The sequence below is a fragment of the Sus scrofa genome, chromosome 2 (genome assembly GCF_000003025.6).
Source record: "Sus scrofa isolate TJ Tabasco breed Duroc chromosome 2, Sscrofa11.1, whole genome shotgun sequence".
Taxonomy (NCBI): Eukaryota; Metazoa; Chordata; class Mammalia; order Artiodactyla; family Suidae; genus Sus; species Sus scrofa.
This window is the reverse complement of record NC_010444.4, coordinates 17146022-17172012: the sequence shown is the minus strand read 5'-3', so window position 1 is coordinate 17172012 and position 25991 is coordinate 17146022. Positions and strand designations below refer to the sequence as shown.

Sequence of the window (25991 nt, the reverse complement as noted above, 5' to 3'; positions counted from 1 at the left end):
GCTTGGGGGTCACGGTTAGATGCCTGTCTGCTGCTGGGTCTGAAGGAACTGGAAGAGTCCCTTCTTGCTGGTCGAGGTCCCCCGCCCCGTTCAAGTCCCCTTCCGGGAGGTAACCCACACGCCTCATCCACCCTTCAGGCCAAAAGAGATCTGAGATCACTTAAAATGAATCTCTTTGCCCCGCATGCGTTTATCCCACAAAAATCTTTGAGGAAACGCAGAGCTACTGCGGGTACCTGTTCTTTGCATTCGCCCTCCTATGGCCTCACATGATTCTCCACTGGCCGGCCAGGGCCCCGGGAGGAGACCTTAGCCGTAGTTTGCTAATGGTACTGGTGTGGGGTGGGTGATAAGTGATGTTTTGCCCAATTTGTTTTAGAAAGCAGATAGGCATACATTCAGTAAACACAAAGACACGGTTGTGTGGTTTCCTCTCAGGATGCTAGCCTCTCCTCTCAGCTCCTGCTCACCTCAGCCCAGCTTCAGCCCCGGCCTTCCCTCTCTCCTTTTCTGAACCTCTGCCACTCAGGGTCCACCATCTTCCTCCCAGCCTGTGTCCCTCTAGGCCCCTCGGTCACTTGGAGGCTTCCTGCTGCAACGCAGTCCCCACGGAATGTTCTGGTTCTTTTCTTTCCCCAGCGGAGGTGGTGTGGGGAGAAAGAGCAAAGGGGCATAGCTGTCCGTGTCTCACCAGCCAGGTGAACCAGGGTCAGCCCCGCCTTCTGCTGGCCATCGGAACATTTGCAACCACATCGGGAACTTGCTGATGAATTCATCGCTGGGAAGCAAGTAAAAGAATATCTCCCATCTGCACTTGGCCATGAGTTCGGTCTCCCCAAAGCAGGGCTTGGAGGATGTGGTAAGGGAGGAGGTCTAGTCTTCTCCCCAGCTGCCCCCAGCTTTCCTCTCCAGGGTTCAAAGACAAGCTGAGTTCATCCCAGAGAGAAGACTCAGGAGACCGGCCAGCTGCCTAAAGACCCAAATGGCTGCTCTTTGACAATTTTTCAGTGCTCTTTTGAAAAGCTCCAGTCGGGGTAGCCTCTCTGCTTAAAACCCTCTAAAGGTTTCCCATTGGTTTTAGAGTTCAATCCAAAGTCTTGATCATGATCCATCAGCCTTGCATGACCCAGCCTCTGCTACCACTCGGCCTCCTGTGTCTTCCTTGGCCCAAGCTCCTTGGCCTCTGCTCTGTTCCTCAGCTCACGCAGCTCTTTTCCACTGCAGGACGTCCCAGCACGCTGTGCCCTCTGCCTGGGGTGGTTTTCCCCAGGAGGGCTGCCTGGCTGAGCTCTTCTCATTTTTACCTATCAGCGAAAACGCCTCCTTCTCAGAGAGGTCTTTCCTGACCACACGGCCGAAATAGCTCCCCTTGAGACACAGTTCCTCCTGATTTTTTCCTTCATAACACTTATCTCAGTTTGCAATTATATGATGTGTGTGTGTGTGTGTGTGTGTGTGTGTGTGTGTGTGTTCCGTGTCTGGTCTTCCTCCTCTAGATCGTAATGCCCACAAGGGAAAAGTAGAGGCTCTTTAATACCACTGTGTACAGTTCTTATCACATAATCGGAATCTAATCAATGCTCATTGAAAGAATGAGTGAATGAGCAAATTGAAGCGGCACGTGATGCAAGTGCAGTCCCAGCCACGCTGTGCTGGTCACCGTGGAAAGCCCAGATTCTTCCACCTTGCCCATCTCTGTCTCAGGTTCCTTGTTCCACTATGATACCCCTGCATCTGACCCCTGGCTACATCCAGCCTTGACCCAGCCCCTTCTCTACCAAGCTGGGAGGTGGCCCCTGAGGTGCTTACTTGAGCTCCCCTTCACTCCAGCTTGCTCTTGTCCTTTGGACAATGTCCCACCCTATCCAGGAAGGTGCACCTCAATTTCCCCCAGGGAAGTGAATTTTCCAGCGTGGTGCTTTTCAGAGTCCATGGGTCCAGGTTGCATTTTGAAACTGCTGTCTTTGCATCTGTTTCCTTTCCAATAAAGACGCTTGGCCACTGGCTATACATCAGAGCCTGGACTTTCAGGGTAGAGCTATACCAGATTCAAATCCCCCTCTGCCTCTTACAAGCTGTGAGCCCTTGATGAGTCACTTATGTGAGTCTATGTCTTCAGGGGTCAGAACAGAGCAGTGACTTACAGCATGGCAACTGTCATTATCATCATTCTTGTTAATCTCTTACATCAGGATGCTAGGATGTAACATACTACGCCTAGTAGATGCTAGGAAGTATGGGATTCCCTTCTTTCACCTGGAATTCCTGGACCTACCCTGGGTGAGGGGTTGCCCTTTACCTTTTTTATTTTTTGCTTTTTAGGGCCGCACCTGCGGCATATGGAAGTTCCCAGGTTAGGGATCAAATCCAGGCTACAGCTGCCAGCCTACGCCACAGCCACAGCAACGCCGGATCCAAACCATGTCTGCAACCTACACCACAGCTCGCGGCAACACTGGATCCCTGACCCACGGAGCAAGGTCAGGGATAGAACCTGCATCCTCATGGATACTAGTCGGATTTGTTTCCACTGAGCCACAATGGGAGCTCCCAGAGGGTTTGCCTTTTAATACGGAGCCACCAACACCTATGCCAAAGCTGGTGTGGAACCTCTGCCTCAATCCCCTCTTCCTTCTCAGCCTGGAGAGACAGACTCAGGGCATCTTCCTCTGCTCAATGGCTCATCTTACCTGGCTCTGGGGAGAAAAGACTGGAACAAGTTTTGGTTTGTCTGGTGCTGAAGAAACAGGTTTCTCCTTGCTGGTCCCTGATTTGAATCCCCGAGTTTCTGAAACAGGATTTCTGCCATCATGAACTTGCCAACCGCTGCCCGGAGCCACCAAGAAAGAGTGTCAGGAATTGAGATGTGAAACCAGGCTCTAGCCAAGTCCACCTTGAAAAGAGACCTCAGCCAGTTAAGGACAAGCTACCACCAGACCGGTTTCTATGGCAACGTCTGGCTTCCAGTCCTAAGACTGGCTTCCTCCCACCTCCTCCCAGGTAGGTGTCTGCCTCCATCTCTGGCTTGGGGAAGCTGCTGGGGTTCCTGCCAGGGCCGTCTGTGCTGGATCACCTGCAGGAGATGAGGGAGGGGAGCGGGGGCAGTTCTCCAAGGCTGATTCCGAGAAAAGGCCCAACCCCCTAAATCCATCCGCAGCCACAGCCCATGGCTCTATCCTTGTCCAGCATCTGCCCAGGGAGGGAGACAGAACAGATGCTTGAATTCTGAGCCCTTGAAATGGCGGTGCTTCCAGCTGGCTCTAAAAAAATAGAAACTCCTGGGTGGAAAATTGCCACCGGCTCCATTAGAAATTAAGGAAATGAGAAGAGGCTGACTCAGAGCCTCAGGTAACATCACATGCTGTTTGGAAGAGCAGGTGGCTGTCAGAAGGGACTGTCAGAAGATGCCAGGGGGGCATTACCAGGCTTGGGGCAGGAGGGCAGGTACACATGTATTGGGTTTAATTTGTTTTGTCCATGACATTGTGCAAGATATGTGTGAAAAGTTTGGACTTCAGAATCACAAAATGTTAAAGCTAAATTTGGTCCAAATTTATTTTACAGATGTGGGAACAAGCCCAGAGGCAAGGAGGTGGCAGTGACAAAGCTTAGCTGGGTTGCAGGTTCTCAGCTCCTAAATGCAATGCTCTAGACTTGAGTTCTTTATGGGTAGAGAGCAGGGCCAGGGCCATGGAGGTGGCAGTGACAAAGCCTAGCTGGGTTGCAGGTTCTCAGCTCCTAAATGCAATGCTCTAGATTGAGTTCTTTATGGGTAGAGAGCAGAATTTGCTATTTAGAGCGATTCAGTGGAAAACCCAGAATAGAGTGATCAGCAAACCTTCTTGCCTCTTCTATTTCTCTTTTATATAAATCTAGACTCTCAAATATTAGTTTGGGGCTCCAGGGGCCACCTTCATAGTTACCTGTGAGACACAGTGTACTCAATATTTGGCTATGTGGGACAAGACCCACTTTTCCTATTTTATTAGGGAAATAAAAATCCTGGAATATATATATATATATATAATATTTTATAATATATATATAAAACTGGTCACTTCGCTGCACAGCAGAAATCGACAAAACAATGTAAATCAACTATAATAGAAGAAATAAAAAACTTTAAAAAATAAAATAAAAACTTTTAAAAAAGTAAAAAAAAGATCCTAGCAGTCAGTATAGCAAATATACATATAATATAAAATAAGGAATTACAAGCACAGACTTGGAAAGCGAAGTTTATCCTTGTGGCTCATTCAGCCTTTTTGAGAGCCTCTGGTTTTAATGCCACATGACCACGTGATTTCCTACTGACCTGAGCATTTAGGCCCTGCCCCTACTTATGCCTGAGCCTCTTCCTCCAGAAGCCAGGGCTGCAACAGCCACCAGGAAGGCCTGAGATGACAGAACGTTGGAAGTCCCCTGCCTGCCACCTGGAACACAGGTGAACCCTGGGCCACTGCGCTGGCTCTTGCGGTGATGAGTGTACTTCTTTGGGGGATGTTAGAGAAAGAGATGTCTTTAGTTTTGATCTTATTGATGTTAAAGCCCCAAAAGGCCTTGCCCAAGAACATGCACAGCAGCATTTCCTCTAAGAGAAAAATAAGAAATATTTAAACATACAGTGACAGGAGAAAGGGATGTGGTATAGTCATGCGATGGAATATAATACAGCAGTGAAAATGAATGTACGAGAACTACATACATCTGCATGGATAAAGCTCAATATTTTAATGTGGAGCAAACAGTGTGATACCATTTAAAATTAAAACATGAACTATTCCACAGCACCGGGGTTTACATATACATGGAGTAAGAAGATAAAGGCTGGGGGTGAGAAACCCCAAATTCAGGGTGGTTATCTCCTGCATGAAGGATGAGGAGATTTCTATTTGCTGAGTTTTATAAAACTTGGAAGGTGTTCATGAGTATTTTCAAATGATTTTTTTCTGCATTTTATATGTGTAAAATATTAAGTAAAAAGGGGGAAAAAAAACAACAAAAAACACCAGGCAGGTGACCCTGTTGGAAATTATTTATTTACCACTGCAAGATTTCCAGAGTGTGACACCAGACATATGACTACAATGTCTCATGCGTCTTTTTGTGCTTCGGTTCATGATTGTAAAACAGACACACACTTGGCATGGACAACAGGAAACACGGGCAGCAAAAACAAATCACAAGGACTAACTCTCTCTTCTGGGTGGTCCTCACCTCCATTCGACGTAAGCTGCAGCCCCCAGCTGTCCAAGACTCCTTTAAAGCCTGAAGGAATTGCCCTGAAAGAGCTGCTCTCCCATCTTGCTCTCTCTACACAGCATCCTTTAGGGCGATTTGCCACTCAGTCTGGATAAGAGTCATAGCTCAGGTTGAAATGGACAGACGTGTGCAAGATCTTCACCAATAGGCGCTCAACGATGATTTATTAGTTTGACACAAGAAGTGAGTCACAGATAAATGAGATCAGACTCTCTCCCATCATCATATCGCGAGACAGAGCCAGGTCAACGCTGTGGGCAACAGCCCAGTCTGAGATCGTTTCCCATTTTATTTTCACCTCTGCTTCATGCCCTTCTTAGAAAATGCCCCCTGGCAAAGGACAAAGTGTTCCTTTCAAAAAAAAAAAAAAAACTGATGCATTCACATAGACTCAATTACTCTAATTTGGCAGTAATTTGCAAATGCATCTGGTACAAAGTAAGCTGATGCAAAGATGACTGAAGGTTTTTCATCTGGCAGTCTGATACCTCTGGGTGATTTAAAATTCACTGAGATGGAGTTTTGGTGGAAAAGCACAGCTTTTATGTTCCTGTCTATCATTAATTACACTTAACAGCGAGCTATAAATTGCCATCAGGTGAATGGTCACACACAGTCTCATGAATTTCTAGACTGACTGCTGAGATGTCTGATGACTTGACCATTGAGAACTCAGCTAGGACTCTGGTTCTTATGCCACTTACATAAAAATAGGTCTTCTTCTGCCTGCTCTCCTGTCTGTCCTTCATTTTAATTCATCCAACAAATATATACAGAGGGCCCATGAACCAGCTTTGTTCTAGGCACTCGAATATACCAGTAACACAACAGGCAGACCCCTTGCAAAACCTGTTTCATTTCAGTACAAGCTTGCCGAGGTGATGGCAGGCACCTAGGATGTTAAGCGGCGATACCTTTAGGGGCCACCTTTAGTTTGGATTCTGGAAAAGGAAACCTTTGAGATCCAAAGAAATGAATGCCTCAGATAGAATGACCGTGGGTAGAGTTGATATTCTGGAACCAGGGGTGCAATCAGCTCACCTCAAGCATCCTTTGGTGGACAGTAAGGCAGGTACATGGACTTAGAAGGAAGCGGAACCCACGTTTCCTGACTTTAAATCTGGAATCCAGACTTTTCTAGATTGGAGTGTGAGATGTCAGCAAGCACGAGTAGCAGTCAGCTTCCATAGGGAGAGTTTTGCTCTGTTTGAGCACGCCGACCCCCAAAACAGGGGGGCCAGAGTGCTAAAGGGGGAAATGCCAAAACCTCTTGTAGGAAACCACTAATGAAGGCCTTGCCTAAAAAATAAAACTTGGCAGGAAGTGGGCAGCCTTAACGGGTGAGATTTCCAATTATCTGAATGATTTTCCCATTTAAGAGGGAGTCACTATTTTTTTTCTGTTTCTTCAGGGGATGAGTGGAAGTTATCTCTAAATGCTTTTCTACTTTTGTCCAGAATGGGAAAATAATGACAAGAGGTGATACGTCCTTGCTCAGATTCTCAGGGCGAGGCCAAGAATGACTTGACTGAAGGAAAGAAATTCTTTTTTTAGGTCCAGGGGCGGGGGGGACACCTGAAGGCCCAGAGTTTAGATGTCGGTCATGAAGGGTCCAAATGCCGAACCGATGGTTCTGGAAATGCCTGGGATCGTTCTGGCACTTCCAGGCATGGTCAACTGCCAGTATGAAGCTTAAAGATCAAGCTGGTGGCCTCGGAGTTTGTTCCTAGCCAGGGGGCATCTACAGCTCTTGAGTACGAGTTCATCTGCAGAATCGTTCAGAGAAGGTGCCACCTGCATTAGTGTCATTAGTCCTATTTTACGGATGGTCAACAAGAGAACCCAGGAACCCCGGTTCCCAGGCAGATATTACAGCCACTCAGCAAGGCTCATGATATTATTCGTGATATGACCAGCTCTTGGAATGATAAGGTCGTGTTCTGAAACCTAGCAGCTGGTTATTTACTGATGAAAGTGATAGGCCCTAAAAAGAGAGGGCACATTTGCAAAAGACTTCGTTTCCTTCTCCACCTCCACGGGGCCAGACTAAATTCATATGTGCTCCAAATCAAATTCCACCTCAAGTGGCTGGTGTGCTGAGAAGGGATGGGTCTGACTCAGAGGGTCACTTTGGTGATGCTGGTGGGTGTGACAACTAGCGCTCAATTAGTTCACGGTGGAGCCTACCTCTCCCTGGTGAAGGAGGGCCTTCAAATGGCAAAAACGGATTTTGAGATGAAACAGTACAATTATTCAATAGGAAGCACAACGTTCAGTCCAAGAGCAGGATCTGAGAAGCGCAAAGAAAGATGTTAGGAATTCAAATCATTAAATAACGAACACAGGCTCCCGTATTTCACACTGACGGCTGAGATGTCCAGCGTGGCCACTGGCCACCCCAGGGTGTTTGGCCCGAGGAGGACGAGGGACCCTGCCTGGAATGTTGGAAAAGGGATTTCTCCAAGCGCAGTACTTCAACCTCAGCATCCAAGCCACTCAGTGCTTATTAAAAATCAGGCTCCTGGGGTTCAACCAGGAAGATGGATTTGGAACCTCTCAAGCAGGGCCTAGGAATCTGCTGGTGATTCTTCACACACTAAGGTTTAAGAACTGCTGGGTTCGTGCCTTGGATCAGCAGCATGATTTGATGCTGGTGGAGACTCCATCCTGCCCTGACAATCTCTAATTCTTAGGATCCAGGATACTTTATTTCTGTCACCATTGTTGTTGTTTTTAGGGCCGCCCCTGCAGCATATGGAGGTTCCAGGCTGTAGCTGCCGACCTGCACCGCAGCTCACCGGATCCTTAACCCACTGAGTGAGGCCAGGGAGTGCCTGTGTCCTCGTGGATACTAGTCAGATTCACTTCCACTGAGCCACAACGGCAACTCCCGTCATCATTTGAGCTGCTTATTTTTACAAAGCCACCATCTTTGCATCCATTAATTCCCTACATTTGGCTTTCTCTGCATCCAGCCTGATGCCCACTGCCAAAACATGTCACAGGCTGTATTTGATGAGTCTCTTCGACAACCAGATGAGACAAATATATTCTTCAGTGACCCAAATGTCCCCTCTCCATCCTGCCCTGCCCTGCTCGTTTTTAAGAAACGGGAGCGTGATGGGAGAGGAAGAGGAGGGTCCTGGTCTTTGCACATAAGTCTGTCTTCGGGTGTCAGACCGTGGATGGGGCACAAGAGGAGGGTGCAGAGGACAGCTGGGGCTGACGGGGGTGGAGGGAGTGGCGGGCTGTGCCGGAGGAGGGCGGTGGCCTGGGCTACAGGTGCAGCTGGTGCCACATGGCGATCTGCCGGCGCGGGTTCTTAAGCATCTCCTCCCAGTGGCTGCGCTCGGAGCCCGAGGCGTGCAGGCCCAGGCTGCAGTGCCCAAGCGCACAGCTCTGCCCGTCAGCGCTCTGGCCCAGCACGTCCAGCTCCACGCTGGAGGCCCGCAGCAGGTCATCCGGCAGCTCAAACATGATCATCTCGTTCCACACGGGGTTGATCTTGTGCTTGGCTCGTTTCGTCTGCTTCTTCTTCAGCTTCCGAGCCTGGTGCTTTAAGGTCACCTTGACCGAGACATCTGGGGAGGGACAGAGCAGAAAGAGACAGAGCGGAGGATCAAGAGTGAGGCTCTGGGCCGGGGCAGGGGGAGGGGGGGGCTCAGATGATGCACCCTCTTGGGGATGGAGGGACAGGGTCTCTGGCTCAAGATCTGCACTGAGGCTCCCTCTTACCACATTCCCCCGCCCTCCCCCAGCCTCATGGGCCATGTATTCATTCGGCAGTTATGAAATGCCCTCCATATGGCAGACACTGGTCTAGACATGGGCATTCAGCAAAAGCTCCGACCTCAAGTGTGGAAAACAGACCATAGCACAATATATATGGCTGGTCAGTGGGTAGCTCCCAAGAGAAGGGTCATGCTGCCATATGACCAAGAAATCATTGTCATGAGTCCTTCTGTGTGCTTCATGTCCCACATCAAATCAGATCTAGGATGGTGAGTTAGATGCCCTACAACTTGTCTTTTTTTTGGGGGGGGGGGCTGCACCCGAGGCACATGGAAATTCCCAGGCTAGAGGTCAAATAGGAGCTGCAGCTGCCGGCCTATACCTCAGCCACAGCAACACCAGATCCTTAACCCACTGAGCAGGGCCAGGGATCGAACCCGCATCTTCATGGATACTAGTCAGGTTCGTTATTGCTGAGCCACAACAGAAACTCCCTGCAGCTTGATTTTAAACTCAGACCAGAAAATGAAGCCGTCCCTATGCCTTCATCCCCTTGATTCTGCATCCAAGCATTTTTGTCTCTTACTAAGATGGCAGGTCTCCTGTTGGTTGGTTGAGTTTTCATCTGTTCTTTTTTAGCTTTTACTTGAGGATCCTGGCCTCATGCAGAGGGTGAGGGCAGCCTGGCTTGACCCCTAATACAGCTGCCCCCCCACCCCCCCACCCCAGGAAACTGGCCAACAGGTCAGACAAACCTCTTCATGTCATATCATGAGGTTCAGGACCCAGATTGTATTTTCATTAGTCAAGGCTTCCGAAGCTAATGCGAGAATAATTGTTACTCTGAATTTATTGCTATAATTATCACCCCCAGGTGGTTAGTTTGTTATTTCAGCAGAGATATTTGAGAGAAAAAGTGCTGAGCTGTAATTGTCTTGATAGGAGCTATAAAAATTTTTTAAAAAAGAAGAGTTCCCCTTGCGGTTCAGTGGAAACGAAGCCAACTAGTATCCATGAGGACGTGGGTTCGATCCTTGGCCCCACTCGTGGGTTAAGGATCGTCCTTGTCGTGAGCAGTGGCGTAGCTTGTAGACATGGCTCAGATCTGGCATTGCTGTGGCTGTGGTGTAGACCAGCAGCTGCAGCTCCCATTCGACGCCGAGCCTGGGAACTTCCTTATGCCACAGGTGCGGCCCTAAAAAGACAAAAAATAAAATAAAATAAAGCAAAATAAAATAAAATAAAGCAGGAGGCAAAGAATTAGCTATAGGGGGTGAGGAAAAAAGCATTCAATTCTGACCTTCGGTTCAGGAATCTGTCAGCCAGACTAACCCTCCTGATTTCATTCGCCCCAAATCTCTTGCTCGAAGGTTCTGAATGCAGAGCAATTCTTTGTCTCCTGCTGTAAATAGCTATTTATTTATATCTTGCTAGGAGCACTTGGCTCTGGATCCAGGCATCATAGAGGTGACCCACGTTGCCCTGACAAGAGAGCCTATTTGGTCCCTAAGACTTGGGGCCTGTGCAGGGGTATCCAGAAAGAAAAACTGAGGCTTCCAGAATGTTGCAGGCATGTTTATTTGGGTAGATGGGGCACAGGCGCTGCTTCAGCCCACGCACCCACACACCGTCTGCCGCAACCCACGCTCAGGCTTGTATGGGGAGGGCAGGTTGGCAGAGGCTGGGAAGGGAGAGCAGCCTAGACTGGGTGCAGGGAGCAGGGTGGTGGCTAGACGAGACCAGAGAAGGAGAAGCCCAGCTCCCGGACACACCTGACCGTAAGGGGGGCCCAGCCAGGTTTAAGGCACAAGGGCTGGGTCAAGTTTCCCCTACAGCCCAGATACTCCATTTCATGGCTACTGTCTGATCTTTGGCTTCCTATGACCCCTGGATAACGTTTTTCATGGTGGATCTGCAAGATAGGGACCCCCAGGTAGCTCAAAAATCTGGGCCCTAACGGATGGGATTGGCCCAGGAGTCAATGAATGTGGATTTAGAGAAGTGAGCATATCCTTCGAAATTGGATGATGAGTTTGAGGTGGACACAGCTGAGGCTGACTCCACACATGTACTCATGCTCCGCCCTGCTCACCAGTCTGCACTGCCTCCCACAGCCCAGTCCTCGAGGCGGGAGGCCCCCTGGCTCGCCTCTCACACCTCACTCACCCTTCCCCAGGAGCTCCTTGGACTGGTTAGAGTGGAGGTTCTTGGCTTTAATCAGTACTACGAGGAGGCGGTTGGCAGCCGGGAGGTAGCTGATGGATAGAAGGACCTCCCCAGTCCCTGCGGACGGCTCCTGGAACAGAAGAGGGGATACAGGGGGAACCTCCTTTACAAGGCCAGGTACATGATGAGAGATGCTGGCAGTCGCTGCGCTTTGCAGGAGATGCTGATGCCTCTGAGAAGCATCCAGCATGTCTGTCCCCCACCTGCAGCTTCACAGAGTGTCACGGAGACTGCTACAAGACTTTGTTTAGAATTTCACCAAATCCACTGAGGGACAAAAAATGACCAAGAGTCCCCGCAGGAGGCGGTCACAGTCCAAGGGTGGTTTCAAGAGCACAGACCCTAGAACTTGACTATCGGGGTCTCGGTTCCGATCTCACCGTTTACTAGCTGTGTGACCTCGGGCAAGTTATTTCACTTGCCCAGACCTCCCTTTCCTCTTCCGGAAAATGGAAACAATATTATCTCCACCCAACGGGAGTGCGCAAATGAAATGAGGCATTATTTAATGGCTCAGGACCGTCCCTGGCACACACTACAGCCTCTGCCTCCTCGGTTTGATTATTGCCCTTCGTTATTCAGAAAAGACAATCACCACTTCTTGAGATCATTAAGTGGGACCGCTAGTCCAGTCTGGGTTTGGGGAGTGACGCTGGCCAGCCCTCTGCCCGGCTCCCACCAGGCAGGGTCTACAATCTGACCACAGCAATTCAACTAGCCCTCAGTGGCCACTCGGGTGGTGGAACGATTCTGGGAGTTACCAGGAACTTTGGCCATGGTGTGCAGGGTGGCAGGTAGCATGACACGCTCTGCGCTATGTGTGAGGACATTACCCATCCTTCAAGGCTGTCATCTCCACAGAGCCATCCCTGGCACCCAGCACACAGGTGACCCGCGAGAAATACTTATGAAGGCAGGGTGAGATATCTCGTTTCAACGTGACCCCAAGAATAAGAAGGATGCTGACCTCACTCCCATTTTAAGTGTAGGACCCAGATGCTTAGAGAGGGTGCTGCATTGCCTGTGGTCACATAGCCAGTCAGTAGCAAAACGAAGCCTTGAATGGGGGGTCTGGTCTGATGACAAAGCCCATGTCCTAAACCCGTGGTCCTCCAGCATCCAAGGTGGACAGCCCTCTCGTTTCAGACAGGGAGTGAGCTGAGGCCCTGTGTCCAGGGCCCCGGAGGGGTGCCAGCTGAGCTGGGACAGACGCCAGCCTCCTGATTTAAGGACACTTATTGGAGGCCCACGGCCGAACTGGGTCGTGGCCACAGGGAGGCAAGGCTTGAGCCCTCTGCCCCCGACCCGACCACATAAAGGGCTCAGTTCCTCCATGGAGGGTGCCAAGAGCCCCCCAAAGCCCAGCGGGCTGCACCACAGCCAGAGGATGTTAACAGCATCTGCCCCATCGGTTCTGCTGTTTAATGTACCTGCTGATAGAAATAATGCTTTTTCTTTCTCCATCCTTTTCCTGTTTTTTTTTTTTTTCCCCGCCCCCAGTTTTTCTCTTGAGCTCTCAATGAATCATTCAAGCCGCCCTTGGTGTGGGTCACTCTGTGGTTCCTGGTGACGCACATGCCACTTTTGGCTGAGTGTCTTCCGGGGAGAACGGGGACATTGCTGGCACCTGCTTTAACCTGTTCTGACCAACAGAAGAAAATCAGGTGGGCCGTAGGGACCACTGGCCCCACCACTTCGCTCAAAACCACCTGCTCCCTCCAGCTGGGGCGAGGGGCTCCCTTGCCTGGCCCCGGAGCTCCCTCCTGTCCCATCACACAGAGTGCCATCTCCGACTTCCGACTCCACGCTCCTGCCTGAGATTAGTCACCTTCATGGAAAGCAGGTCCGTGGTCTAAGAGGCTGTGAAGGTGTATTTGCGGGACGGTGACGGCCACGAGCGGGATGATTATTAGGATGGATGAGCCGTGAGGGCAGGGCTTTGATTGTCCAATCTTTAAAAATTTATTTATTTCTCTATTTATCTATTGCCTTTTTAGAGCCACCCCTGAGGCATAGGGAGGTTCCCAGGCAAGGGATGGATTCGGAGCTGCAGCTGCTGACCTACACCACAGCCAGATCCAAGCCGCGTCTGCAACCTACACCACAGCTCACAGCAAGGCTGGATGCTTAACCCACTGCGTGGGGCCAGGGATCAAACCCACATCCTCACGGACACTACGACGGGTTCTTAACCCGCTGAGCCACAACGGGAACTCCAAGGGCTTTGTCTTAATTATTGTGGTGAACCCAGCTCCTGGCACAGGGTGGAAACCGGGTAAGGTATTTGCAGAATGAAGGAACAATGTTTGTTCTAGGGAAGAGAATAGAAGCAGGCGAGGTGCCTGAGCCTTCGGCCTAGATATGCTGGATTTCCACCCTGCGGGGGCAGCACCAAACTCCCCCAGGCCCTGCGGGGAGCCCCTCCATCTCTGGAGAAAGCTGGTTTGCCAGCTGAATAAACTGAAGTGATAGGCTCCTCTTCCCAGGGGCCCTGGCTGTGATTCCACGCAAGTCCCAGGTCACACGCTAATTAGACAGCGTGCTGCGGAACAGCCTGGTTCCAGCTGTGAGGGGCTGTCAATGTTTAGCAATTTTCTGAGCCTGGGAAAGAAAGGAAAATAAGGCGAAGAAGAGATCACGGTGAAAAGCGGAGCAGGTGGGAAGTAAAATTGCACTCTCCCCCCACCCTGTCCCCCAGTCCCACGGCGGCAGGAAAGGCACCTGCTGACGGCGCCTCATACCCTGTCGGGCACTTACCTCTCACGGGGGCAGGAGGACAAGGCAGGATTTACAACCAGACCAACCTGGCCTCGGGCCGAACGTCCAGGTCCCAGCTGGGCGACCCTGCGCAGGTTACTCAGCTGCACTAAGCCTCAGTTCTCTTGCCTATAAATGCCATAGTCCCGGCATCTCTCCCGCTTGCTTGACTCGGGACAGGGCTTAGCACAGTAACTGAGAGATGCTCAAAAATGAGCCCCCATGTAGTGTTTTTATTACTCTAGCATGGGGGGGGCAAAATTTTCTGTAAAGAGCCAGATAGTATAACTCTTTTAGGCTTTGTAGGTGATATGGTCTCCAGATGAGCCACTGACCAGCTGGTTGAGAGACTGGTCATCCAGAAGTTTCCCTCTAGGCACCATCCCAGCAGGCCTTGGATGAGGCCTTGACCCTAGGGCCTAAATAGCCACACAGTGTCCTGCAGCCCTGATCTCCCTTGACCCCCTCCCTGCCCTGGCCCTGGGGAATAATGGTTTGCTCTCCAAGGAACCCCTCTCCCAACAGTGTGGCATCTCAGCAGATACTTCCTTCCTACGCATGGCTTCTGCAGCACCAGAGGGGTGGGGAGCACCAGCCCTGGCTAGAGCCAGCCCCGAGGCCCAGTCACTCCTTCCAAGCCCAGCACAAACACCACAACACTCCAGGCCTTCTAGAACTTTCTGTCAGATCACTTTGGTTAGGTCCTGGTTGGATGTCTTATGTCAGATACCACCTTCATCACAGCCACCATCACTGTCATTGTCACTTGTTCCGACTGCTCCCTCTGGCCTGTACTGTCTATGAGTAGAGAGGCTCCGCCTGGGGCTCATCTCCCTGTGGGGTCCGGCACACAGTGGATGCACAGGGGGGTACATTAAATGGGGATAATGTCATCAGCACCAGAGCAAACAAACTCATTAGGTGATGTTTTTCGTGACAGCCAGGCAGGGGGTTGGTTGGGGTGTCTTTGCACGGCAGGCTAGAAGCAAAACTAGACACTAGGGATCCCAGATCCTGGGATAGAGGTCCACTCCAGCCCTCCACCCTATTCAAGAGTCCACCTTCCTCTTACACCCTGCCTCCCTCCCCAGACCACCCCCACCCCCGGGCTGGGAGGCTCTCTGAAGCTTGTTCCATGAGCACTGGCTCAAGCCCTGCCATCTCATGCTCCACCAACGGAAGAGAGACAACCCTACCTTAACTGAAGTCTTCAGCTCTCCCCACTGGGCGACCCCCAGGGGCACCGACACCCCATCCAGTCCCAGGCACAGCTCCCCAGCCACACTGTGGCGGGAGAAGCGGTCACAGGTCCTCAGGGTCAGTGTCAGGGTCGCTGTGCGGAGCTCCTCCTCCGCCAGGGGGAGCGCGAGGCCTTCCTCCCACACGGTGTGCAGCTGCCGCTTCTTCAGGGCCGTCTGGGCCTCCACGGAGCCCAGCCTGTTGGCCACGCTGCCCTGGACATAGCAGTCACAGCCTCCGTCCTGGTCACTGGTCACAGCTGCAGCCAGGGAGAAAGCAGCACAGATGGGGGCGTGCCAAGGACAAGGAGAGGAGAGAAGCGTGGCTCTCCTGTGAGCTGCAGATGCTGGCTTAGAGGTCATGCATGACTTTGGATGTCCGAAAGACCCGACGGCTGACCACTCTGGCTACATGGAATCTCCTTTCAATGGGACAATTCCTTTTTAGGGCCACACCTATGACTGATGGAAGTTCCTGGACTAGGTGTCAAATCAGAGCTGCAGCCCCTAGTCTATGCCACAGCCGCAGCAATGCCAGATCTGACCTGCATCTGCCGCCTACGCCACAGCTTGTGGCAACTCCGGATCCCTAACTCACTGAGCAAGGCCGGGGATCAAACTCACATCCTCGTGGACACTATGTCAGGTTCTTAACCCTCTGAGCCACAATGGGAACTCCCAATGAGACATTCAGAAATAGGAGATATGGCGGAGCTTCCGTGCCTGTCTGCTTGCATCTCTCACAAGTGTCCTATCCTAATAAATCTATTTCTCACCTATCAAAAACAACAAGAGAAATAGGAGATACTCCTCAGGACTCTAAGATTTCCCCAGGGCACGAGGGCCTGAAAGCTGCTGGTGATTTTTATTAGTCTTGCTGCTGACTCCATAATTTGTTCTGTATTTTATTTTATTTTATTTTATTTTATGTTATGTTATGTTATGTTATTTTATGTTATGTTATGTTATGTTATGTTATGTTATTTTATTTTATTTTATTTTATTTTATTTTATTGTTTTTGTCTTTTTGCCATTTCTTGGGACACTCCTGCGGCATATGGAGGTTCCCAGGCTAGGGGTCTAATCAGAGCTGTAGCCGCCGGCCTACACCAGAGCCACAGCAACGCGGGATCTGAGCCGCGTCTGCGACCTACACCACAGCTCATGGCAATGCCGGATCCCTAGCCCACTGAGCAAGGCCAGGGATCGAACCTGCAACCTCACGTTCCTAGTCAGATCCGTTAACCACTGCACCATGATGGGAACTCCAAGAAAGTATATGAAAATGTTAAAAAAAAATCTTGAAAGAAAGTAAAAGGGAAAAACACTCCCTCAAAAAATTAAATTAAATTAGACATCCAATTTATCCTGTCCCCAGGTTCTAGTGTCTAGGAGCCATGGAGAAGCCCATTTTTAGCCCTAAATTCTTTGCAAAATCTGAGCTTACCTTGCTGATGATAAAGTGAATTGTCAGGGTAGGAAGAGTAGGGACATCCTGACCCTGCAGGAAAGACTACCTGGTTCTAGCACTATAGATGCTTTTCGGAACATTCAGAACTCCCTCTGGGTCCAGCACAAAGCTCTGTCCAGGGTCAAAGGCCCTGTGGCAAGATGATGAGCTGTTCACCAAAACTCACTCCTTTTTAAAATTTTGGCTGCACCCGCGACAAGTGGAAATTCCCAGGGCCAGGGATTGAACCTGTGCCACAGCAGCAACTTGAGCCACTCAGTGACCACATCAGATCCTTAACCCACTGCACCACAAGGGAACTCCCAAAATTCATTCCTTGTTTTAACTGGGCACCTACTAGGCCACACTTCCCAGCCTCCTTTGAAGTCAGTGGTCATGTGACTGAGTTCCAGCCAATGGGAAGTGAGCAAGAGTGATGCATGCCATTTGTAGGTTACAGCTTTTACGGAAGGGTTGTGCCCGCTTCTTGTTCTCTAATCCTTCTACCTGCCGATATAGATCACAAGATCTCAGATTGGGGAATACCTGTCACTCAGGGGTAATGAATCCGACTAGTATTCACGGGGACATGGATTTGATCCCTGGCCTTGCTTAGTGGGTTTAGGATCCGGTTGCCATGAGCTGTGCTATAGGTCGCAGACGTGGCTCAGATCCCATTTTGCTGTGGTTGTGGCTGGCAGCTAAAGCTCCAATTTGACCCCTAGCCTGAGAACCTCCATATGTCACAGGTGGGGCCTTGAAATGACCCCCCCCCAAAAAAAAGATCTCAGATGGAAGGAGCCTGGTCCCTGAATCACTGTTTGGAGGAAAGATATCTGCCAACCAGGAGTCTCCACTTTGGGCTGGTATATGAGGGACAGAAAAACCCCGTGTGTCTGAGTATCACATGCCTCCGGGTCTTGTTTGCTACAGAGCGTTAATCTGCCACCCAGTGCTCGCTCTAGCCACAGGGGAGACAGGAACACCCACAGAAGTCAGTGAAAGTCAGCTACGAGCATACCTTCCAGGCGAGTCACAAACAGTTCAGCCTTTTGCCGGTCATAGTCCAGACAGTAGTGAAGTTTGGGGGCTTGGTTCCAACTGGCAGCCTTCTCTGGGTTCCAGGTTTCCATGACACAAACATCCTCCACTACACCTGTCAAGGAGGTAAAGCCATTACTACCACCCACACCAGGATCCCGGCTGCCACCCTTGGCAATCTCTGCCACCTGCGCTGCAAATTCGAAGCCACAGTTTCCTAACTGGATGCGAAATCATGATGGCTGCACCTGGGCAACACCTGTGGTCCTGGGTATTCCCTCTCAAGGGAGCATCACAGCCCAGTGGGTGAGGCATGGGCTTGGGTGTCAGACGTGGGCTGTTGCATAAGGGTTATGATGTGACCTTGCACAAATTACTCGACTTCTTTGAAGCTGAGTTTCCCCATCTTTACCATGAAAATGATAACAACTCCTTCTTGCTAGAGTAACTGTGAGTATTAAAGGAAATGAAGTGAGAAAAGTACTTAGCCCAGGGCCTGGCCTTGGGTGAGCTTTCAGGAAGGGAAACCATCAGAGCCTGTGTGGTTCTGGTCACCCTGTTTTAGGCAAATCAAGCCCCAGCCCTTCTCCAGCTCTGCCTCTCCCACAGATGCCCAGGAGCCTTGAACTCCTGATGCCCAGGAGTTCAAGGTTGGAGATAAAGGTCAAAGACTGTCAGGAATAGATGCTGGCGGGCAAGGTCAGGATAGTGGGCTTGACTTTAGAGCATGTTCAATAAATACTTGCTGAATGAATGAATGACCTTATCTTCAATTCAGAAGCTCCTAAAACCACACATATTGCTCACGTTTCCCCTCACTTGGACAGGAGCCAAACATCCGGAAGATTCCCATTAGTCAAACCTAATATGAGAGTTAAAGGATTCAGCAGCTGCAACAGACTCCACTTGAAACAAATTGGAATTAAATTTTTTGATTTTCAGAATGAATTTAAAGAGCAGGAACACAAAAGAGAATCTCATGTCTAAAAAGATTCATCATTGGGTTCCTGCAGGTAGTTGAAGACTCTCCCTGGTGCAACTAGGTGGGGAACGGACTGACCAGGATGTGAGCCGCAATGTGTAAAGCGTGACATGCCTGCACCCACGATGCAGGTGGCTTCCAAGGGCACCCTATGGATGGCTCCAGCAGGGTCAGTGCCAGAGGGAGCCTTCAGCTCTCAGACTGCCTCCACCTTCAAAATCAAAGCCAAACCAAACCAGCACCACTGGGAAATGCAGCAGCAGATTCAGCTTCAAGAATCGGGACTCCAAGTTCTACAAGGGGCTGGTGAGGATCTTTGCCGGTGGAGGTGGACCAAGGTGGACCCACAGCGGGCACAGTATCTGACAAATCTGGCAGCCTCCTCCCCCTCGCTCCCTCACCTGTGGTCAATATCTCCTGAACCAGTCAGCTCCTGCTAGATTTCAGTGGCATGAGAACTTGGTTACCTTCCGTAGTGGGGAAAGGAATGAAGAACAGAGGAAAAGAAATCCCGCAGCATATGGAGGTTCCCAGGCTAGGGGTCTAATTGGAGGAGCTGCAGCGGCCGGCCTACGCCAGAGCCATAGCAACGTGGGATCTGAGCCGCATCTGCAACCTACACCACAGCTCACGGCAACGCCGGATCTTAACCCACTGAGCAAGGGCAGGGATCGAACCTGCAACCTCATGGTTCCTAGTCGGATTTGTTAACCACTGCGCCACGACGGGAACTCTAAATGAATGTGTTCTGAATTCTTCACAGTTTCAGACTCTGAAGGGCTCTGCTGTGGTCCTTGGTGGAGCGGGTCCGGCTTCGTCTCAGCTTTGGGGAATCCGGGCTCCCAGACTGGTGATGATTACGAGGGCCCCTCCCAGGTCCTCATTTAAGTGGTTCTGCATCCTCCAAGCTTAAGCTCTGAAGTCCTCAATAGGGAGTTCTCTCGCGGCACAGTAGGTTAAGGATCTGGCGTTGTCACTGCAGCAGCTTGGGTCACTGCCATGGTGTGGGTTCAATCCCTGGCCCACGAACTACCACGTGCCAAATTGGGTGCAGCTCCTCTCCCCCAAAAAAGTTATCAATAGGTCTATTTTAATTTAATTTATATTTTATTTAATTTTTATTTTCTCTTGGAATATAGTTGATTTACAATGTTGTGTTAGTTTCATGTGTTCAGCAAAGTGATTCAGTTATTCATATATATTTATCCACTCTTTTTCAGATTCTTTCCCCATATATGTTATTACAGAAGATAGAGTTCCCTGTGCTATACAGTAGGTCCTTGTTGCTTATCTAGTTTATATACAGTTGTGTGTATATGTTAATTCCAAACTCCTAATTTATTCCTTCCCTCCACATTCCTATTTGGAGGCTGTAAGTTTGTTTGCAGAGTTTGTGGGTCTGTTTCCATTTTGTAAATACATTATTTGTATCTTTGTTAGATTCCACATATAAGTGATATCAAAGTTATTTATCTTTCTCTGCCTGACTCACTTCACTCAGTATGATATCTCTAGGTCCATCCATGTTGTTGCAAAAGGCAATATTTCATTTCTTTTTATGGCTGAGTAATATCCTCTTGCATATATGTACCACATCTTTATCCATTCATCTGTGATAAACACTTAGGTGCTTCCACATCTTGGCTACTGTAGACAATGCTGCAATGAACGTTGGGGGTGCATGTATCTTTCTGAATTATGGTTTTCTCCAGATATGTGCCCAGGAGTGCTGCATCATATGGTAGTTCCAGTTTTAGTTTTTTAAGGAACTTCTGAAACTGTTTTCCACCGTCGTTGTACCAATGACATTCCCACCAACAATGTAGAGGCTTCTCTTTTCTCCACGCCCTCTCCCACATTTATTGTTTGTAGACTTTTTGATGACGGCCATTCTGACCAGCGTGAGGGGATACCTCATTGTAGTTTTGATTGGCATTTTTCTGATAATGAGTGCTGTTGAGCATCTTTTCATGTGATTTTTGGCCACCTGTGTATTTTCCTTGGAGAAATGTCTATTTAGATCTTCTGCCAATTTTTTGATTGGGTTGTTTATATATATATATATATATTGAGCTGCATGAGCTGTTTGTATATTTTGGAGATTAATCCCTTGTCGGTTGTCTCATTTGCAAATATTTTCCAATTTAAAATGTAGGCTGGCAAACCTGGAGGCTAGAAGCCAACCAGGATTCGTTCCTGACACAGGCGCTGCATGAGTTTGTGTTGAAGAAATGCCAGTGTAATCACTGTGGTTTGGAGCTGGGTTGGGGGCAAGGCGGGGCATTTATGCATTGGCCAACGTGGGTACTGGACCCAGGCCAGGAGATGCCTTAGGAGTGGGGTCAGCGTCGGAACTGGTTATGCTGCTTCTGCTTCCACTTCCTTTCCAACCACACCAAACAACACCCCAAACCATGTCACAATCTGTTCTCCTGGCTGTATTTTTTGTCTCCGTAGGACTGTCTTTGCTTCCATATCTGCCCCAGTGCCCAGCATGGGTGTTATACACCGAAAGGTATTACACTCTTGATGTTGATGCTGCTGAGGAGGAGAATAGAAACAACAATGACAGTAACAAGGTTTCAATGACATCCTCGGACCAGGCCCTGAGTTAAGCACTTCATATGCATTATTGTATTCACACTTTACAACGACCCTACGGGACAGGTGATCCCATTTTATATATGAGGAAACTGACGACCCAAAAGATGAGCCACATAACTGACGTCATACAGTGGGTATATCAAAGGGGAGAGAATTAGGAGTTCCTGTTGCAGCTCAGGGGCAACGAACCCAACTAGCGTCCATGAGGACCAGAGTTCAATCCCTGGCCTCCCTCGGTGGGTTAAGGATCCAGTATTGCCATGAGCTGTGGTGTAGGTTGAAGGTGTGGCTCAGATCCTGTGTTGCTGTGATGTAGGCCAGCAGCTCAAGATCTGATTCGAACCTAAGCCTGGGAAATTCATATGCCATGGATGCAGCCTTAAAAAAGACAAAAAAAAAAAAGGGAGAGCCCATCATGGCTCGGCAGTATGAACCCAACTGGGATCCACGATCGATGTGGGTTCGATCCCTAGCCTCGCTCAGTGGGTTAAGGATCTGGCTCTGCTGTGGCTGTGGCTGGCAGCTGTAGCTCCTATTTGACCCCTAGCCTGGGAACTTCCATATGCCACAGGTGCAGCCCTAAAAGGCAAAAATAAAAAATAAAAAATAAATAAATAAAAAAGGCAAAAAAAAAAAAAAAAAAAAGATGTGGGTGGGAGGAGAGAATTTAACCATGACTCTGAAGCCCATAGTTTAACCACGACTTTTTATCCCCTTTCTATAGGTTGCTACCTGGCTTGAAAGGGACTCTCCATTTCCCAGGGAAAAGCTGGAGGCCTTGGGGAGAAGGAATTTGAAACACGGAGGGAAGAGAGGACTGTCATTCCAAGGCCCTGAGCCCTCGGCTCGCCCAGGGTCACATGCCAGGGAAACTGGGGCTGGCCGCGCCCACTGTGTGCAGAGCTGCTTTCAAATCCTGCTGAGTGTTGCCCACAGAAGTGCGGGCAGGAGAACCCTACCATTCTGAGGAAGGACGAACAGCTCCTCTGTGACCTGCCTCTTGAGGCGGCTGTCATTTGGGGCCTGGGGGCTGGCAGGTGCAGCGGGCTCCGCCGTGGTCCTCAGCGTATAGTCTGCGTAGTTGATGACCTCCGGGGCCGTCACAGCCGGCCTGGGTCCGTAGATGTCTGGGAACTTGAGGAGTGCTCGGGGCTGGACGGGCTCCGTGGACTTTTTGACATTGAACTGCAAACACAAATCACTCCAATTAGGCCACGAGAGGACTTCTTGCCTATTTCCACCTACAGAAGCAAGAATAGATGACCGAGCTTTCATGGAGACAGAGGGAGGGCTACGGGTCCTTTCTGCTCTGGGGAACACGACCTGGGGAGGCCAAATGTCCTCTCCAAGCCCCACAGAATGTACAACATCACGAGTCATGCTGGGTCCCCTGAGATGTCAGCCCCGTCCATCCATCCCCCAAGCACCCTGCCGCGGTGCCTACAGGGGTTCCCTGGGCCTGTCGCCATCATCCACCCCCCAACACACACACCCACTCTCATCTGTGCCATCTGCTTCTTTGTTTTCTCTCATTGTCTTCTTCTCTTATTCCTTCTCCCACGTCCCTTCTCCACCCAAAGGCTCATACATGCCCTTGATCCCACTGCATATAGAACAAAATCCAAACTCCTTGCCATGACCTTCAGGCATCACTGGCCCTGCCCACCTTTCTGACCTGGACCCAAACCCCTCTCTAGCACCAAGCTCCCTGCTTCTTCTCAAACAGGCTGAAAGCTTTCTGAGTTGGCTTCTAGCCTCCACCCCTCCCCGCACACCACCCATCCCACCTCCACCTACTCTGAGTTAGGTCCCTTCTCCCGCCCCTTCCTGTCACCAGGCTCTATTGTGTCTGATGGCATTGCTCTCATCCTCTATGGTTTTCATCATAGTTTGGCCTGTTTGTGGTCAGTCTCTTCCACTAGTGTGTGAGCTCTGTAAGTACTGGAGTTTTGTCTTATCTTGCTCCTGCTGTAGCCTTGGTGCCTAGCCCAGCATCTGTTCACAGGGAGCATATAGTGCATACTCGCGGCTAGGGCCACCATGTTCAGTTGTGGGGTTTGTGCACTGCAGAAAGATGAAGGGTAAGTGGGGGCTGAAATATAATTTGCACACCACTTGCCCAGCTCTGTGTCCTGGGGTAGGGCTTAGTCCACTTAGAGGAAAGGGCATCTTTTTTACACAGATCCACCTGCTTGGCAAGCCTTAAGATAAGCAAGGCTGGGAAGCTCCCATCATGGCTCAGTAGAAACAAATCAAACTAGTATCCATGAGGATGCGGGTTCCATCCCTGGGCTCACTCAGTGGGTTCAAGATCCAGCGTTGCCAGTGAGCCGTGGTGTAGGTCGAAGACATGGCTCAGATCCCACATTGCTGTGGCTGTGGCGTAGGCTGGCAGCTGTAGCTCCGACTGGACCCCTAGCCTGGGAACTTTCATGTGTCACAGGCACAGCCCTTAAAAAAAAAAGTAAGCAAGGCTGCCCCACACAAGAGTGAAATCTTTTACCTCTGCCTTCCTTGGGGACCGAGATTTCTCCTATGTGAGGGACTCAAAGTTGTATAACAGTCAGCACTACTGCGCAGTCCCCAGGAAATCAGGATGGATGACCAGATCTAGAGCTTGAGGGGCTGGCACCCTGGGTGGGCAGCCCCCCAGATGGCCCTCACATTGAGGCAGGTACCAGCCCGCAGCAGAGCCCCCCAAAAGTTGTCTGCCCTCCATGCTCTCCTCTTGCCCCTCCCCTCTCTGTGGCTGCCTGAGGGGCTGGCCAGGGGTCAAGGCTGCTCTACCCAGGGTCAGGAGTGACCCGGGGCCTGGGAAGTGTGGCGTTGGGGGTGGGTGCTGTCCTGTGGGAGGGCAGTGATTGCACTGCTTTGAAGTTCATGTTTAGTGTTTGCATCTGTACATTTCACAACCCCAGGACATCTCCTGGATATTCTGTCTTTGTTGAGAGTTTGCCCCCAGCTCTTCCCGAGGGAGCCTGGAACTTGATGACAGGGACCTTCCTAATTGTCCCCCTTGACTGGACAACAGGGGGAGATTCCACAAGAAGGGGTTAAAAAGAAGTGAGAAGCAGGAGCCAGCCTCACCTGAACACCCCCTTCCTGTGGGTACCCTGAGGGCTGCTGCCCCTGCATTGACTCCTGTGTCCTTCAGATGCCCCTAAGGGGCTTAGCAGGGGTAAAACATTTCACAGCTCCCTCGAAACACTGCCCCCTAGGCTATCACACAGCCAAGAAGGGACGCCTCTATCCTGACCTTTGCTGAGTGCATCTGGCATGAATGAGCTCAAAAGACACTTCTGACTTCAACGGACTGAGGTTACCAGGGACCAGACAGTGAGGGCGGTGACAGGATCGAGCTAGACCAGCCTGGCCCCAAAGCCCACTGCCCCAGTGGCTCCCAACCTTCTTTCTGCCTTTAAGCCTTTGCCAGGCAGCACCCACCCATCAGAGATGCTTGTCATGATTATGCATTTCGTTCGCCTAGCACCCTGGCAGAGTTGTATGATGTGCCAGGTCAGGTCCCCTTTGCACCTCCACCCCATCGAAAGTGTCACTGGCCATCCGGGGGCTTGGCTTCTGGAACTGACCCAGCTGTCCAAGCTGAGTAACTTTGGGCAGGTCATTTCACTTCTCTGAGTTGTCACTTCAAGCCACAGGTGATTTCAAGGCTTGCTTCACCCCACACAGTGATGGGAGGTGGGAGACACAGTTCTTCGTTTGCAGGGCCAGGTGAGTTGGGGAAACCATCACAAACAGGAGGTGAATAGCAGTGTATTTGGCAGCTGGGGACCACATTTCAGCCGTAGGCAGCAGACGGCCTGCGAAAATTACAGATGGGGGGGGAAGCAGATGACACATGCGAGGGGGCAACAGAGGCGTCCCAAGGCCAGGGAGGAGCCAGGGCTTGAGCAGGACCTAGAAGGAAAGGGGGTCTGGAAAGCGGAGGGAGGATGCAGGGATGAGGATGCAGGAATGAGGAGGCAGGGAGGAAGATCTGGGCCCTGGGAAGGTGACACACACAGCAGTGCCTGATGTCCTTATGCCCTTTTGTCCTCCACAAAGTGGTGTCCACCTCCAATATTTCATCTAAGTCTGAAATAGGCCAGTTACACTATTTCACACCAAGGACATAGGGAATGGAGGAAGTTCAAGGCTATACAACTGACAGGGTGTATGTTATCAAGCATCTAGATATTTTCACTTCAAATCTCTATTATCTCCACTGCCCTGCAGCCGCTTCTAAAAAAGAAAGAAAAGAAAAGAAAAAAGAAAAGAAAAAAATCCCTCTTTGTTTTGGATGCTGGATTCTAAGTGGCAATTGCAGCAGCCTGAGGTTCGGGTGGCTGAGACTCCCTCCTCTTCAATAGCATAGAAGCCCTCAGCTTCCCACGGGCCGCTGGGCCACCTCCTCTTCTCAGAGTCATCCTGTTCTGTCACTTGGGGCAGAACTGAGGCTGTTGGGCTGGGCTGGGTAGCACTTTGGACTTTACATTTGGCCTCCTCCCAGTTCAATCAGTTTAGAAAAGGGCTCTGTTGATTAATTCCTAGTTTGATGAAATTTCATCGACTTTGCATTTTTAATGGGGAAAAAAATCACTGGGCTCCATTCTGAGTGAGGTTCAATTTGGGTCACCTTGAGTCTCCGCACAGCCTGGAGCCACAGTCCTCCGGAGTCCTGAGAACCTAGAAAGCCCGC

General features: G+C 50.3%; 1 protein-coding gene across 2 annotated transcripts in view; it reads right to left on the bottom strand.

The window, feature by feature from the left end:
- The window catches only part of SYT13 (synaptotagmin 13), a 46871-nt gene continuing 25895 nt past the window's right edge, over positions 5016–25991 (bottom strand). For both annotated transcript variants that reach the window (XM_003122846.6, XM_013994380.2), the window contains exons 2-6: positions 22252–22477; positions 17687–17821; positions 15174–15475; positions 11161–11290; positions 5016–8843 (exon numbers count right to left, since the gene is read on the bottom strand). In XM_003122846.6, the coding sequence (XP_003122894.3) occupies positions 8539–8843; positions 11161–11290; positions 15174–15475; positions 17687–17821; positions 22252–22477 (1098 nt within the window). In that variant the 3' untranslated portion in view covers positions 5016–8538. The remainder of the gene's footprint in view (positions 8844–11160; positions 11291–15173; positions 15476–17686; positions 17822–22251; positions 22478–25991) is intronic.